Source organism: Planococcus citri, chromosome 1 (genome assembly GCF_950023065.1).
Source record: "Planococcus citri chromosome 1, ihPlaCitr1.1, whole genome shotgun sequence".
Classification (NCBI taxonomy): Eukaryota; Metazoa; Arthropoda; class Insecta; order Hemiptera; family Pseudococcidae; genus Planococcus; species Planococcus citri.
The window spans coordinates 34442531-34460041 of NC_088677.1; the positions used below are offsets into that span (position 1 = coordinate 34442531).

Below are 17511 nucleotides of genomic sequence, written 5' to 3' on the forward strand. Positions count from 1 at the left end.
ATATTCCGCTTCAGCTGAGGAACCCGCTGGTACCGACTGTTTTCTCGTACGCCAAACAACCGGATCACCGTACGCTCGCACAAAATAGCCTGTAATAGAGCAACCTTCTTCTCCAGTCCCTAACGACGCATCGGTGTACGCATCTACAAATACACCTTCTTTCTTAATCACCCCTCTATAAGTTAGCCCTAGCTCTGCCGTTCCTTTCAGATACTGAAGAATTCTCTGAGCACGTTCCCAGTCTTCGGGCTGAGGATTACTTTGATGTTGACATAGCACATTCGTAGCGAACATAATATCTGGTCTAGTACCGTTGGCTAGATGTAATAACGAGCCAGTAATTTCCCTAAACAAAGACTTGCCAGGCGTAGGCTTACCAGGATTCCATTCCGGTGTTTTCTTCTCTGACTTACTTTTCTTTTCACAATTTCGAGTTAAAGCTGGAGTATGAACAGCTGGCAAATTCAACGCGTTAAAGCGTTTCAACACACAATTAATAAAACTAGTTTGAGTCAAAGTCAACGTTTGATATTCTTCCGATCTAGCAATTTCCAAACCAAGAAACTTTTTAGGAGAACCTAACTCTTTTACTTGAAATTCCTCTTTTAAACGTCTAATCGTCTCAACAATCTTATCTTTACAATTACCTGTGATTAGGAAATCGTCTACATAAAGTACTAAAATTACCACCAAATGTTTCCTTCGCCAGATATACACGCATGGCTCATTTGGATGATTGGTAAACTGCATTTTCTTGGCTGCTTCATCGAACCTACGAAACCAAGTTAACGGACTAATCTTGAGCCCATACAAAGCACATTTTAAAGCACAAACCAGGCCTTCATCAACTTCCATTCCTTCAGGCGGATGCATATATACCGTAGTTTTCAATCTGCCATTAAGAAAGGCAGTAATAACATCTAATTGAATAATCGACCAACCTTCTTTATTTGCAAGCGCAAGAATTACCCTAACTGTGTGTTTACTAGCCACCGGAGAGTACACATCTCCTATATCGTACACTTCTCTATCTTTGAATCCACGTATAACCAAACGTGCCTTATATCGTATTGAAGAATCATTCTCGTTAGTTTTCCTACAAAATACCCATCTAGAATCTAAGATATTCACCCCTTTGGGCGGTACAACTAAATCCCACGCATCATTTCTTTCTAAAGACGCCATTTCATCTTCCATGGCTTTTATCCAATACTCACGATCAGTACGGTCTAAAGCTTCAGCGTAAGTCATTGGATCCTTTTCATCTTCGAGTAAGCATGCACGTAATGCTGTAACACGATCAAAAGCTAAAAACGTATCGTTAGACGAGTCATCAAAAATCACAGTTTCTTCGACGTTCTCAATGTCAAATTCATCAGAGTCATCGTTTTGACCACTAGTACTTGGGACAACATTCAATTCACCAGAAGTCTTGCTGGGTACTTCTACACTTACCTCTTCGTTGGTAGTTTCTCGTTCTACCGTGTCGTGCCAGTTAATATCAGTTTCAGTTTCGTCTGAACTAAAATCGAAAACAACATCTTTACTTTTCAATAAATCTCTATACGTAATATTTTCAATAAACTCAACATCTTTACGTTCTATAATTTTCCTCGAAGGTAACAAAATTCGATAACCACTTCTAGTATTGTTCAAAACTACACCTCTAATACCTCTTTCATCAAATTTCTCATAATCCTCTCTAGTTTTCTTCGGAATGGCCAGACAACCAAACCGGCGTATAAACGATAAATCAGGAGTTTCACCACAAAATACTTCATAAGGTGTCTTAAAACCGTTCGATTTGTGAGGAGTTCGATTGTAGATATAAACAGCCTGAGATATAGCATGGTCCCACAAGGACATTGGGATTCCCGAATCGCTCAGCATCGCTGTTGTCTTTTCGCGCAAAGTCCGATTGATTCTTTCTGCAACACCATTATGAGTTGGGGTATCCGGTTCAGCTACCTCTATCTCAATCTTCTCCTGTTTCAATAACCTTCCCATCTCACCTGAATATTCGGTACCTCCGTCCGTACGTAAGTACCGTACCTTAACATCTTTTCCCAACATTCTACGCATCTCATCTAAGTACTTTCTAAAGCAGTCAGCTGCATCACTTTTATAACACATCACAAATACCATTGCGAACCTCGAGAAATCATCTATAAATGTTATCACATACCTACGTTTACCTGGGAATGATAGAGGTGTTATAGGGCCCATCACGTCAGAATGAACTCGTTGTAAAGCTATCTTACTCCGCTGACGTTTCTTCTTCGAAGGGTTCCTGTGAACCTTAGCTAATGCACAAGGTTGACAATCCATAATATCCTTACCAAAAGTTACATTTTTCAAAATCGCCATCTTCGATTTATATAGTTCAAGATAACCTAGCGAAGCGTGCGCCAATCTCGTATGCCATAGAAGACCCAAGTTTTCACGAATCGTCTGAAGCGTTGGACTTGGACCTCCTCCATCAGCATTAGCTAACATAGCCACTTCATTTGGATTACGAACACGCAGATCACTGACCCAGAACGGAGATTGAAACTGAGCTCTAATAATTATGTCACCAGAATTTCCATCTCTGATATAAAAATATAGCGAACTTCCATCAAATGTCGCACCTTGTTGTACCAGCTGCCGTAAACTCAGCAGATTTTCAGAAACTTCTGAAGAATATAAGACATTTGTAAAAGTAATTGGCTTACCTAAAACAGTGTAAGTATGAAACTCACCTAACTCCTCTATACTCAGAACAGACTCCTGTCCTTTCTTAGCGCAATCTATTACCGCTGGTTTACTCAACTTTCTTACCTTGGAGAGAATTCGCCGCTCATTTGTCAAATGATAACTTGCCCCAGAGTCGATTATAAAATTGACTGACAGTACTGCTGTCATGAAACACTTACCCGCCGAGTTAAGGCAGTCGTCAGGATAATAATACTTCGAATTTAATTCGAAATTTCTATCGCCTCGGACCATCATAGATTTTCCACCCCTATCGCCTTTCCCTTGACCGGACCCAGATTTACCAGACTTTTCATCGGATTTACGCTCGGGGCAGTTCTTCGCAATATGATCGGTTACTTTTCTGCAGCAGTAGCAATAAGACCCATTCGTCTTGCAGTCTTTCATCGCATGACCTCTCATGTTACATTTTCGACACCTTCCATAATGGTTGCCTTCGGATGAGTTACGGTTCTGATAGGAATCTCTCAAGTCGTAATTGCGCTGATAGGAACCACGTCGATTGTCTTCACGTTCACGTCTCTCGCCACGTCGATCGTCGAATTGCTCACGTCTATCGCCACGTCGATCTCGATCATCGTATTGTTCACGTCGCTCCCCACGTCGATCGTTGTTTTGTTCACGTCTATCGCCACGTCGATTGTTTCGTAAATTTCTTCCTCTTCCATTCGAGTTCGAAGAATTGGCAGAGGCAAAATGAACCCCTGTTGAAGCCGCCGTTGAGGTTACTGCCTTGAGCTCCTTCTCAGTCGCCTCTTCGTCACATAGCCATTTTTTGATCATCTGGTAGTTGGTTTTACTCGTTCGGTTGGACATCGATATGTCGCTGCGCGCCTTCTTTATTTTATGTAACAGCATACTCTTTTTGAAATCGTCCGTCCACACCATGCCTGCTTCTTTACTTCGTTCGAATAAATCCTCCAATTGCCTGGTAAACTTCGACGGCTCGTCAATAAACGGTTCAAAACGTAAGTTCGTGATTTTCTGAAAGAGAGCTTCTCGTAAGTTCTCCGATATTGGCAGTTTCTCATTATCCAACCATTTTATGATTTCGGCCGGTTCCCTGATGTTTTCGACTAAACGCTGGTGGTGTTCGTCAAGGCGACCTACTATGAGTAAACGAGTAGTCGCTTTCCGAATGGAGTCATCGAATCTTGTATTCGGTCGCGGAACTGAAGCATCCACAATATCATTAAGTCTGCGTACTCTTAATTCGTCAAACAGCATCTGCCGCCAATTTCGGTAGCTACTTTTCTCCGTCAGCTTATAATCGATATTCGGGAACATAGAATTGAAGGTTAGCGGAGCACATCCAATATTTCCCACCGGTGGTGGCATCGGTACTGCGGAGGCACCCGTTGACATGATAGGTTGCCTTAAAGATGCGGATGTGGTGCTACTCGAAACCACATTTGCAGCAGTGGTATGTAAATTCACCAATTTATGAGCTGTCACATAACGACCAGCAGGTTTACTAAACGTTGTCACCGTAAGTCGCGGCATATCAGATGCGCTGGATGTAATTGATACTGATATCGGAACTGCCGAAGTCACCGGAACAGCAGATGTCACCGGAGGTGGTGGTGGTGGCGGCATGAAAAAGTAGTTTGGCAAATTGCCCACTAACAAAATCGGATTCGCATTCGAAATCGGATTAGAAATCTGATTACTTACTGAGCTGCTCACAGGAACACTGATTGTCGATCGCATAAAACTTTCCAGCTCAGCTTTGATACGATCCACTATAGGATTTATTATAGCCTCCATCTTGTCCGAATGAAGTTTACACAAGTACACAATCACTACCGAAATGTTAAAAAACAAGCAACGAATTGAAACCTACGCTTCTGTCTACCATGTAGGACTAATCGTATATTCGAATAATAATAAACACATCGAGAAATAAACGGAAATATATTCGTTATAAAAGTATAAAAATATCATCAATCAAGAATATCATCGAAGTCGCGTCTATAAACTAAATCAACGAGGTAGTAAACAGGAGAGCACCCGGATAAGAAGAACAGCCAGGTAAGTATCGCATCGAAGCTGAGATTACTCCCAGTACTGCCAACGCCAACAAAGAGATTGTCTGAGCTACATTTGTAAAATTTCTCAATTTAGTACGTGTAATTAAATGTTTTTCAAGCGGTGATGGACATACTCAGGTTTTGATATGTTGTTAAGAATTGAAATCCGAGTATGTCCCAAATTTCTTATGAATTTCCAGTATCTGTTTAGGTTTTAAATATAATTAAGTTGATGATAATTTATATTTAGTTAACCATTAATCCAAATAGTGTTTGGTAACCTGTCTCCTACAAATACTAGAGCCTAGAACAACACAAGTGCGGACATAGGTACGCAATTTTCCTTCCTCCGTTGTAAAGTAAACAGTAACAGAACGTAAGTTTGCATGTAAAAAATCAAATTTTTTCGATTGTTCGCGGGTTTGGGTGAACTGTTATGCAGTCTTAAATTAAAGACAATGAAATTCCTAGTCGATTGGTGTTGAATTTTTATCATTTCGCGTAAAAATAACGATTTTATGAGTACTTCTATTTTACTGATTTTTGCATACTACGTACGTCATCTTTAAACTAAAAATACTCGAAATTTTCAGTGGACACATAGTGTAGTGTATCCACGTTCGGTTCAAATGAACCAAATCTGACAACGTTGCATTTACGTTGCAACGTTATAGCCGCCTCGTTTACGGCATTTATCTTTATCTCTTACTTACGACACATTAATATCCGAATATGTAATGCGTTCATTATTATGTAAATATACGATTAATAATATTTTATTTAATGATTTCGTTATTCGAATAACGCGAATTCTACAATGGCGCAGTCGGTGAAAGTAAAAAGACAGTTTTAAAGTGCCGGTAATTTCGTAATTATCAGTGCAGTGTTGTGTGGTAAAACTCCGTTTTCGAAAATGGATCAATCCAACATCAAAGCGTTTGATGTTCACTCAACTTCAGCTTCCTCGGAATGGATTCGATGGAAGCGAGCTGTCGACCTATATATTCTTTCGAAAGGATACACAGACGATAAACAGAAGCAAGCTACCCTGTTATCACTAGGTGGTATGGATTTGCAAGATATTTATTATGCAATACCTGGTAACGAAACGAAATCCGACGAGGAAACTTGGTATCAACAGACCATAAGGCTTTTAGACGCATACTTCATTCCTAAAAGCAACGTTACTTACGAAAGGTATGTGTTCAGTAAAATAATCCAACGTCCGGATGAACTGACCGAACAGTTTATTAATCGTTTACGACGACAAGTGACGAAATGTGAGTACTCTGACGAAGATGCTCAACTCTGTCAACAAATCGTCGCCGGATGTTGTAACGGAGAAATACGCAAAGAATGTCTTGAAAAGAGAGTACTGTCAGTAGGCGCTATTCAAGAAATTGCTCAGAAAATCGAAACCGTGTCGTCACAGTTGTCAGCGTTTGAGCCGAAATCTACACCAGCGTCCATACCTGGAGTAAACTCGATAAATAGAATTGCGTCGTCGAATTCTACACGATCGAATGATTCGAAAATCAGTTGTTATGGTTGCGGTTCGTCCAAACATCGTACGAAAGATGATTCTTGTCCAGCAGTGGGAAAAGAATGCCATTTCTGCCATAAAATTGGTCATTTCGATAGCGTCTGTCACGCAAAGAAGAATCAGAAGGAGGATAAACCTCAGAATAAATCGCGCCGCCGTGATAGAAAGAAACCGCCAAGGTCGTCTGATGAAAAAAGCGAAAATTCGTCCGCCTCGGGGAAGAAATCGGTAAATCAAGTTAGTACGGTTAACTACGTGTTCCACGTTTCGAGTAAAGCTCGTGCCAAAGAACTTCCTTGCGCCGTCGGAGGAGTTCAGTTTGCGTTCACCGTAGATTCTGGTGCTGATGAAAACATCATATCGAAAAGTGATTGGTGTTCGTTGAAAAGTCGCAACGTTAAAGTCGTGTCTCAAGTGCGTAACAATGAAAATAAAAAGCTATTTGCATTCGGTGCTTCGGAGCCTCTCGCAATAGTTGGCAAATTCTCCGCAGAAATTTGTGTTGGTAATCGTTCGCTAGTGGCCGAAATCGTAGTCGTCGACCAGGACAATGTACCAGCGTTATTGTCTCGAGAAACAGCGACTGATCTTGGAGTGTTGGAGATTCGCATACCACAGTCCAACGTTAACGCCGTAACTTCGACGATTTCACCGAATCGCAAAGTTTTCCAAGGGATTGGTTTACTGAAGGATGTTGAAATAGACATTCCCATCGACGAGTCCGTACCGCCGCATCGACAGAAACCTAGACCCATACCGCTCAATCTACGAGATCAAATCGACGAGGAACTCGACAGTATGCTGGAAAACGACATCATCGAGCCGGTAGATACTCCGTCACCGTGGGTATCGAATATGGTAATTTCACACCATAACGACAAAATTCGTATTTGTGTCGATATGCGTGATGCAAACAAAGCGATCATCACTGAAGATTATCCGTTCACAACGATGGAGGATATTCGCGCCGCTGTTAAGAGCGCAAAGTGTTTCGCCCGTCTCGATTTACGCCGTGCATTTTACCAGATCTTACTCAAGATTAAGTCCAGGGTGATTACAACGTTCATAACGCATCGAGGTTTATTCCGTTCAAAACGTCTCATGTTTGGAATAAAATGCGCACCTGGTATTTTCCAAAGTATCCTGCGCAAACTTCTGAAGCTTCTTGGTTTCGCAATCAATTCAGCCGACGATATCTTCATATTCGCTAACTCAGAAGAAGAACTGTTCCGTTATGTAAATCAAGTGATCGACTTGCTCGAGCAAAAGGGTCTCACGCTGAACTACGATAAATGCATCTTCTACGCGACGAAAATCGAGTATGTTGGTTTCACCATCGTTCCAGGTGGAATTCAAGTTTCAGACGAAAAACGAGCCAAAATCTTGGAATGGTCCGCACCAACGTCCAAGGCCGAAGTTGAAAGCTTCCTGGGCTTCGTTAATTTTGTACGTCGTTTCATTCCGAATTACAGCGCTATCGCAGCACCGTTGTACGATATCACGCGCAAAAACGTTCATTTCAAATGGGAACAAGAACACGAAAGTGCGTTTCAAGCACTGAAAGCTCAGTTGACCACGGACCGCATCCTGAAGAATTTCAATCCGCGATACACAACACAGCTGTATTGCGATGCGGGTCCAAACGCGCTCGGTGCAGTCCTAGTTCAAATAGGCGCCGAAGGTCCTGAGTACGTCGATTTCGCTAGCAAGACGTTAACCGACGTAGAACGAAGGTACTCTCAGCTGGAGAAGGAAGCCCTTGCCCTTGTCTGGGGAGTAGAGCGTTTCCATTATTACTTATACGGGCGCCACTTCCAGCTTATCACAGACAACAAACCGATCCAGCTGATCTTAACGTCAAGCGATCTAAACCAGAGCTTGAGAGTACAGCGATGGCACCTTCGTTTGCAGGGATATGACTTCGAGTTGGTCCACAAAGCGGGGAAAAACAATATCGCCGACCCCCTTAGTCGACTAGTATCCAGTACTGACCGTTCGCACGATCACGTCGAGTCATATATTCATCTTGTCATCAATGCCAGCATTCCGAAGCTGATGACGCTGAAAGAAATCGAACAAGCTTCCCTGAATGATCCCGAATTCGTCGAACTACGTAACGCTATCGAGTCTAACAATTGGTCCAAAATGCCAGCTGCCTATACCGCTATCAGCAGTGAACTCAGCGTATACAACGACATCATTCTACGTGGAGACCGAATCGTCGTACCTTCTCAGTTACACCAACGTGTTTTAGACCTTGCCCACGAAGGTCATCCTGGTATTGTCAGCCTGAAAGCGCGTCTTCGAACGAAGGTTTGGTGGCCAAACATTTACGCTGAAGCCGAACACAAAGTAAAAACGTGTCCAGCCTGCCAAGCAGTTGCGAAATTCGAGCCGCCCGAACCGATACGTCGTCGTCTATTGCCGGAACGTCCTTGGGATCAAGTCGCTTTCGACTTCATGGGACCATTACCCTCAGGCGATTACCTTTTCGTAGTAGTCGATTTATACAGCCGGTTCTACGAAATCAAAATCACGAAGACATCTACGGCAAAATTCATCGTTGAAACCTTGCATGAAATTTTCGCTAGATACGGTTACCCGTCCATCATCACGTGCGATAATGCTCCGCAACATCACGCAAGCGAAGTTGAAAGTTTCTGCAACGAGTATGGCATTCGTATGTTTTACTCAACACCGTTTTGGCCGCAGTCCAACGGAGCCGTAGAAAGACAAAACCGAAACATCCTCAAGACCCTGAAAATTGCTCAAATCGAGGGGAAGGATTGGAGAAACGAAATCCAGAAATTTCTACTCATGATGCGAAATACTCCTAATCACGCAACTGGAGTAGCTCCTGCCGAGTTGGTGTTTCGTTTCCGCCCACGTGACCAAATTCCATCGATTCAAAACTATCAAGCCGATCCCGAGATGGAAGATAGAGAAAATCTACGGAAATACAAGGGTCAAATATACGCCAACGATAGTCGTCACGCCACCCGGTTCGTACCAGGTCAACAGGTCTTAGTCCGAAACGAGCAGAAAACGAACAAGCTCACGCCAAGTTTCGACCCAGAGCCAGCGACAGTCGTAGCAACTCGAGGTACCGAGGTCGACATCAGTAAAGGAGGTCGTACCTATACTCGAAATAGTTCTCATCTCAAAGAATTTCAGTCGAGCGTGACTCCTCAACCTGCCGCCGTTGAGATCCCTGAAATACGAAGTAACGATCCGCCGCCGGAACCGTCGGGATATGTGAGCAGTCCAGCTGCACCATCGAGCTCAACTGAACATTCGAGTCCAAGAGTCCAGGACACTACAATTGGTTGCCCGAAGCGCGAAATTCGAATCCCTTCGAAGTTCAACGATTACGTCTTAAATAAATGAAACATTTATTTCATTTCGCCACCGGGAAGACTGTAGTGTATCCACGTTCGGTTCGAATGAACCAAATCTGACAACGTTGCATTTACGTTGCAACGTTATAGCCGCCACGTTTACGGCATTTATCTTTATCTCTTACTTACGACACATTAATATCCGAATATGTAATGCGTTCATTATTATGTAAATATACGATTAATAATATTTTATTTAATGATTTCGTTATTCGAATAACGCGAATTCTACACATAGGTATTTTAATACAGCAAAATGTTCGGATTTTCATCCTCTTGAAAATGAGCTGTTACCGAAAGCTCTACATGCGACCGTTCAAAAGTTTTCGAAGTTTGAAGTTACGAAAAAGAGCTGCAAGCTGCAAGTATTGAACTTCAAACTGAAATTACTGAAAGTTTTGAGTGGACACATACGTATTTTAATGTATCAAAATGTTCGTAATATTATCCTCTTTAAAATGGTTGTATATCGAAAGCTGTACCTTCAACCATTTGAAAGCTCTCGTAGATCAAAGTTGCGGAAGATGGTCAAATGTGTAATCACTGTTATCATGCAGTCACAATGAGTTCATTGAGTTCTGTTTAGAATATTTTGTAATGCGGATTAGTAATTTATTTACCCTGATCTATGAAACCTCACAAATAGTTGAAATCACAAGCTGGAACACAATCATTGATGGTTTTATTTTTAATGGACATACTCAATGGACATACTCGCTTTTAGCTTCTAAATGGACATACTCGATGTTTAAAATTTATTTAAATTCAATTTTTTTACATTTTCATAATAATTATAAGGTTTATCATTTATTTCACTAGATTCGGCTGAGCATCAGCTTTCCAGTGATACCAAAATCAAAAAATCGAAAATTTTGGACATACTCGGATTTGGCATTAAGGTAACGATATCGAGAAATTCGAAGATGCTGTCCAAAAGTATCGAGCGGCAGGCGGCACATTCAGTGATGCAGACGAAATCGAGCAATTCCGAGCTTCCCTTCCTGCTTCATTCAACGATCTACGTAAATGGTTTTCGAACTTGTCAACAGAAGAAAAAACGTTTGAAACATTAACTAAACAAGCTGTTGAAGATTCTGATTACTTGCATCGTGAAACGTCATCTGAACAAAATAATAGAGTGTTCGGTCATTATTCGAATAATCATCAGAATCAGTATCAGAATCGTCAAAGAAATTACCTCAGTAATGATCGGCAAACAAATCCCTCTTCATCAACTTCGCAAATTGTTTGCTACGAGTGTAATGGTCATGGTCACCTTAGTCGTGATTGTGCAAATCGTCAACAACGAAATTCCAACTATAATTGAGATCGAGGTAATCGTCATGGTTCGAATTATAACTCCAACAATCAACGATACAACTTTCGAAACGATCAGAGAAATGGAAACGGCAGCTACGGTAATCGAAATGATCGTCAAAGTTCAGGTGATCAAACTCAAAACAACTCTAATAGAAATCAAAACAATGAAGAAAAGAAAGTTAATCAACAAAATGAACGTCAATCTCAGTCTCAATCTCAACGAAGTAAGCTTCCTTTTTCATTCATCGCCAGAGTTGTTGAATCTGAAAACGAAATTCAGAAATCAAATGTAGCTCACGAACCTGTTCCAACATTACGTACAGCTTTACTCGATTCCGGAGCTACAGATCATATGGTGAATGATTTGGAACTGTTGTCAAATGTACGTCCAATCTCATCTAAGGAAATCCAAAGTGCGGATAAAAACACCAAATTAGTGCCAACGTACATCGGCGAATTGAAAATGATCGTCAGAAATAATCAAAATGAAGTCACTACTGTTATTTTGAACGATGTTTTATATATCGAAGATTTGCAATATGATTTGATTTCTGAGGATCGTTTAACTCAGAAAGGCATCGATATGTATCTCAATGATAAATTTGCTTACCTGTTTCTAAGAGAAGATCCGAACGTTTCTATCTTGGTTGCCAGACGAATTGATCGATGTAAACAAATTGAATATTTTTTGGCAAGTGATGTCGAAAATCGTTCCGACGACGAATTACGAGATACCAGTTTATTTTCCGAGAATTCGTCAGCTTTCGTTATGCCAGCTGTTACTGTTACCGAACCTAATACCAGTGCTGCTGAACAGAAGAAAAAAGAAGAGAAAATTTTATGGCATAGGCGAATGGGCCACCCTTCTGGAAAATATTTAAATAAACTTCCTGCACATTCCGAAGGTATGCCAAAGTTGAATATTTCTGATACTGAGTTCAAAGATTGTGAAACGTGTAAATTGGCGAAGTCACATCGTTCCAGTCACAATAAAGAACGAGAAAGGTCTACCAGAGTATTCAAAATCATTTGCTCTGACGTTTTAGGGCCAATTCAGCAAAGCTCTGCTGGTCAAAAATATGTGATCAGTTTCATCGACGACTTTTCTAATTTTGCGGCATCTTACTGTATTACTAGCCGAAGCGATGTCTCTCTTGCGTCCAAAAACTACCTACGTGAAGTAAAAATCGAGTATCCAGATATCAACATTGGTAAATTTCGTTGCGACAACGCTAAAGAATTCGTCGAAGGTGATATGAAAAAAGCAGTGTTGGCGTCCCGTAACGGTAACTGTAACGAAAAACGAAAATAACGAAATTTTTTCCGTGACAAGTAACGGAACTGTAACGAAAACGTTATTGTGATCATGTGATTTTGTGTAACTGAAACGTAACGTAACGATATTTCTCTTCAAGTAACGTAACGAAAAACGAAAAAATTTCGTTACATTTTTTGTAATTTTTTTCGTTACAACGTCATTTTTCTTATTTTTTCATTTCTTTTCTGCTGCATGTACTCTCAACTCTCGAAACCCTTAAAATTGAAGACTTTGATTCTAGCTGAGAAAATTCAGAGTCAAGTCAAAAAAAAAAAATGAAAATAAATGTCTTTTCCCGGCTTTTACATTTCTTCTCTTCACTGTTTAGAAAGAAATTAATTTAAATCATTTTAAATTAGAAAAAATGTGCATTGTCGTGAATGTCGTGATCGTGAATGAATATGAATATGGAAACTTGATTTGATAAATTTTATAATTCCTACATAATGGGACGCAAAAAGGAAAGTAAGGTCTATGAGTATTTTGAACTTAATGAAGTAGAAGACACAGCTACCTGTAATGTTGATACCACCAAATGCGAGGAAGTTGTGAAGGTAAGAAAATGTTTGTAATCAACAAATAATTCTTCTCTTGATTGATTCTTTTAATTTCAACTTTCTTTAAATTTGTAGGGTATACACGCTGGTAACTGTGAGAAGCACCTAAAAAGACACCACCCGGATACATTTGCCTTGTATATCAAAACGAAGGAAAGCGGAGGCCGCAAGCGACAATCGTCTGAAATAACATCTAAATCTTCTGATGCAGCAGCCCCAGCAAAAAAGAGACGATGTTTCCAAACCAATATCACATCTTACGCTACCTCACCTCAAATTACCATTAATATGGACTACAATCGTTTTGCTAATGCTTGTGTAGAAATGGTAACAAAAAACGGTTTGCCATTATCCACAATCGATTGTTCCGGGTTTACGGTCATAAAAAATGCTATAATGGGCGGAATTCAATCTGCAAAATTCATAAACTCATCTGAAGAGAGTAAATTGATAAAACCCATTAATCGTAAAAAAATAACAAGCGATATCAACGATGCTGCGAATGACATTGTTAAAATGATTAGCGATACGTTGAAAAATAAAATGTTTTCCCTCCAATTAGATTGTGCAACACGATTAGAAAGATCTTTCATTGCAGTAAATGCACAATACGTTGACGAAGATATGAACTTTCATATATTTACATTAGGGGTTTTGAATAATTCAAAATCCCCCACCGGTGAAAATTTAAAAATCGCCGTCAAAGATCTTTTGGAGAAAACCTACAACTTGAAATTGAGCCAAATTATCAGTATTGCAACTGATAATGGCAGTAATGTGTTGAAAATGGTTGAGTTGTTGGATGGGGTACTTGAGAAAAAAGCTGATAAAAATGATCCTGTTAGTGTTTCGGTAGCTGAAAGTGTTACGTTGCCTGAAAGTGTTACGTTGCCTGAAAGTGTTACGTTGCCTGAAAGTGTTACATCGCCTGAAATACCAAGTTCTTCTGTTCTTCAAAATGACAGTGATGATGATGATGATCGATGGAGCATTGACGAAATTGAAGTGGAGGTACATGAGCAAGAAACAAGGAGTAATAATTACGATGAAGATGGATTGAATAGCCACTGCACAGAAAATAATGCAGATTTGTTGTCATCATGTGTGAATGATTACAAAACTACGGAAAAATGGATCGAAAATGTAGTTGAAGAGTTCGATTTTGATGATATTATTAGTACAAGATGCTGCGTTCACACGTTACAACTTGCTATTGGTGATCTTAGTACGGAGAAATATTGTTCTGATAAAAACGTATTACCTTTGATCCAGAAAGTCCGCAATGGGGTCAAAATACTAAGAACTAAGACGTTTTTGAATTTAGCCAAAACGTTTCCCGGTCATAAAAACTACAAAAAATTTATTCTGGATGCTCCAACTAGGTGAGTGTTACGATCATAATAAATTTCTACTCCAATTTGATGCTAATTTTTATTATATTGTGCTTATCACCAAACTCGTTTTTCATTCACTGTTTTTTTTTCTAGATGGATGTCAATTTACCAAATGATTACAAGATATATTGATAATAAAGATTTAATCACGTTTTTGAGACAACAATCGAAAGATTATGATCTGAAACAGCTGAAACTTACTGGCAGAGAATGGGTTGATTTGAACAACTTGAAAGATGCTCTAAGTCCCTTGGATGAAGCCAATCGAAAACTACAAGGCGAAAAGATAAGCTTTTCAAGCTTTTATCGTATTTGGAGAACTTGTTGTATTAAATTGAGCAAAATCAGTAAGTATCAAAATTATTCAAACTTCCGTAGGTGCATAGGTACAAGTATAGTATCAAGATAATTATTCTAGTTCGTAGTTCTAATGCCATAATGTAGTTCTAGCCAGTAGTATCGTAGTAGCATATCTATTATACTTCTTCAACAGTGGTGTTTTTGGTATTGTAGGGTAAAAATGATAGTACATAGAACCCATGTTCCTTAATCATTTCATTTTATAGATTGCACCTATGCGAAAGATTTACTCTCGCGTCTGCGAGAACGTGAAAGTAAGCTTATGTCGAATCCTTTATTGTCAGCTTCGTTATATATCGATATAAGATACAAAAAAGTATTGTATGACGACATTAATCAACAGTCTGTTGCTTATAATTATCTTGTACAGTTATTTGATAGACTGAGTAAACTTACAAACACAGGTAAGTTAGGTTACATGAATAATCTCCGTAGTTCTGAGCTTTGGTTTTTGAAAATGAAAAATTCTTCTAGTTGTATCTACTCGTATTACTCTTTATATTACGCTTATTGCTTACGATGCTTTTTGTAGATACCTATTCTTCATAATCTGTATCAATTTTGAATGATGAAAAACATAGCTACATTGTAATTTGTAGTCAGATTTAGTAGTTTGTGTTTTGCTATAGCTGTTGTCGTTTTTTCAGTGTGTAGTTGTAGAGTGTGAACCTAGTTCATCTAATTTAATTTTCAACACGCAAGTAACAACTGTTTTGTCTATTTCACTGATAATACATTCAATTTTAATTACTCTTCGATTTTCGTTTCACAGATTGCGAGAATGAAAATGAACCGGAGATTCCTTCTTCATCCCAATCTGATGCCGCCAATTCTAATAACGTTGCTACCGAAGATGAATTCTCAGAAGTACTCCGCAATATTCCTGAAAAATTTAAGGCACCTGTGTCTACTTCACAGTCCGTTGTATCAAAGCTGGCAAAATTTAAGGATGAATTGGAAGCATTTTTTGAGCTTCCATGTATGGATTCAGATGGCGATGAAAAATTATTCTGGGTTCAGAATAAGGAAAAATTTCCTAATATTTACGTAATTAGAAACACGTTGAAAGGCGCTCCTGTAACCGAAGTTTCCTGTGAGAGATTATTCTCAGCGCTTAAATTTATATTGAGTGAAAGAAGGAATCGCTTGTCCGATGAAACTCTGTTTAATATTTTACTGATTCGCTGTAATTTTGAATTGTTTTCTAAGTTTTCTGCATAATTAGTGATTTTTGTATTATTCTTAAATACGAGTGAATTACCTATTTGCCAAATGCCATTGTTATGTTATGTGATTGATTTGTATTTGAAGAGCTCTATTCAAAAGTGGGTTAAGTCATTTTTTTCACCAAAAAATGCGTTTAAAATTTTTGTTGCCAAAATTTGTTCTGTTTTGAAAGGTCAGTGCACATTTCCTTTCTTTGGACATAGAACAATTGCTTGTAGAAAAAATCACTTTGAAAAATCAATGACTTGACTTACTTTTGAAGTAAAAATATCAGTAAAACGTGCTTTTTTTGAAAATGACTTAACCCACTTTGGAATAGAGCTCTTCATTTGTATTTTTTTTTTTTCATTGTTATTGAATTAAAATATCTAAAATTTTTAATCAAAACAATGATGTTTTCTGCATTTTCGATTTTGATTTTTGAATAAAAAAATCGGTGTTTTAGCTCTTTACTTTTGTTTGTTGGATGTTCTAGCCTGCTCAGTTCATCAGCTGCGTCGGATTTCAATTGATGATACTTTGAAGTTTGAACTTTCATCTCTATCAACTCTTTACAGAACGTGAGAATGATAACAAATTGAAAGTTTTCAATTGATGATATTTTGAACTTTCAGGAAAATTGATTTTGAACTTCTGAAGTTTTGTTTTGATGTTTTGATTTTGAATGAAGTAATTAGTGAACTGTAAAGCAATGTCAAGTAAGCTCTCTATCAAATCAACTCATTACTTTACAGTTTACAGAACAATCGCAGAAATTTGAAATTTTGGTTTCAAATTCATTCTTATGATGGTTTATTTGTTACAAACTCAACAAAGCATGTATTTCACTACGAAAATCAAAATTACAATATACTTTGAAAAAATCATACTGTAACGAAAAAATTGTAACGGAAATAACGAAAATAACGTAACGAAAAAATTCAAATACCAGTGTAACGAAAAATATCGTTACAGCGTTTTTTTCGTTACAAATACCATAACGAAAAACGTAACTTTAAAAATATCAATTTTGGAACGTAACGGAATAACGTAACGAAAAAAAATATCGTTATGGCCAACACTGGAAAAAAGAACTTGAGAAAAACAACGTTTTAATCGACCCATCGAACCCATACACACCAGAGCAGAATTCGAAGGCAGAACGTTTCTGGAGATCGTTGATGGAAAAAACGCGTTCGTTGTTAATCGATTCCAAAGTACCGAACGAATATTGGCCGTTAGCTATAAAATGTGCCACTTACCTGCTGAATCGTTTACCTTCGAAGCCGAATGACTGGATGACGCCGTTCGAAAAGTTCTATGGAAAAAAACCCAACCTGGAAAATATTCGTGTATTTGGTTGCATAGCATTTCAGCATATCGACGCACCTGTACGCCAAGCTCAAACCGGCAAAATCGACCCTCGCGCTTTTCAACGTTTACATGTCGGTTATACTAATAACGGGTACAATTTAATCGATCCTGAAAGTGAGAAAATGTTTCGTACTTGCCACGTAGATTTCATTGAAAATAAAACGATCGAAGATATTAAAACAACTCCAGGGTTTTCCATCGAGCAACCTGAAGAAGATTGTGTAAATTTGGACCACAATTATTCGTTGTCATTCGTT

At 38.9% G+C, this 17511-nt stretch overlaps 2 protein-coding genes across 2 annotated transcripts; both read left to right on the top strand.

The window, feature by feature from the left end:
- Positions 1–5697: 5697 nt before the first annotated feature.
- LOC135834610 (uncharacterized protein K02A2.6-like) lies at positions 5698–9714 on the top strand. The gene has a single exon (XM_065348537.1). The coding sequence runs from the start codon at positions 5698–5700 to the stop codon at positions 9712–9714; it is 4017 nt and encodes a 1338-aa protein (XP_065204609.1).
- A 2847-nt stretch (positions 9715–12561) lies between these two features.
- On the top strand, positions 12562–16216 carry LOC135831582 (uncharacterized). Its single transcript, XM_065344179.1, has 4 exons — positions 12562–12917; positions 12996–14302; positions 14408–14661; positions 15447–16216. The coding sequence occupies exons 1-4, from the start codon at positions 12810–12812 to the stop codon at positions 15893–15895; spliced, it is 2118 nt and encodes a 705-aa protein (XP_065200251.1). The 5' UTR covers positions 12562–12809; the 3' UTR covers positions 15896–16216.
- The last annotated feature ends 1295 nt before the right edge of the window (positions 16217–17511 follow it).

Bases quoted from the DNA above. Each gene is read 5' to 3' on its own strand.
- LOC135834610 (XM_065348537.1), top strand. From the start codon at position 5,698: ATGGATCAATCCAACATCAAAGCGTTTGATGTTCACTCAACTTCAGCT.
- LOC135831582 (XM_065344179.1), top strand. From the start codon at position 12,810: ATGGGACGCAAAAAGGAAAGTAAGGTCTATGAGTATTTTGAACTTAAT. The intron at 12,918-12,995 runs GTAAGAAAATGT...TTAAATTTGTAG, and splicing joins AATGCGAGGAAGTTGTGAAG to GGTATACACGCTGGTAACTG. The intron at 14,303-14,407 runs GTGAGTGTTACG...TTTTTTTTCTAG, and splicing joins ATTCTGGATGCTCCAACTAG to ATGGATGTCAATTTACCAAA.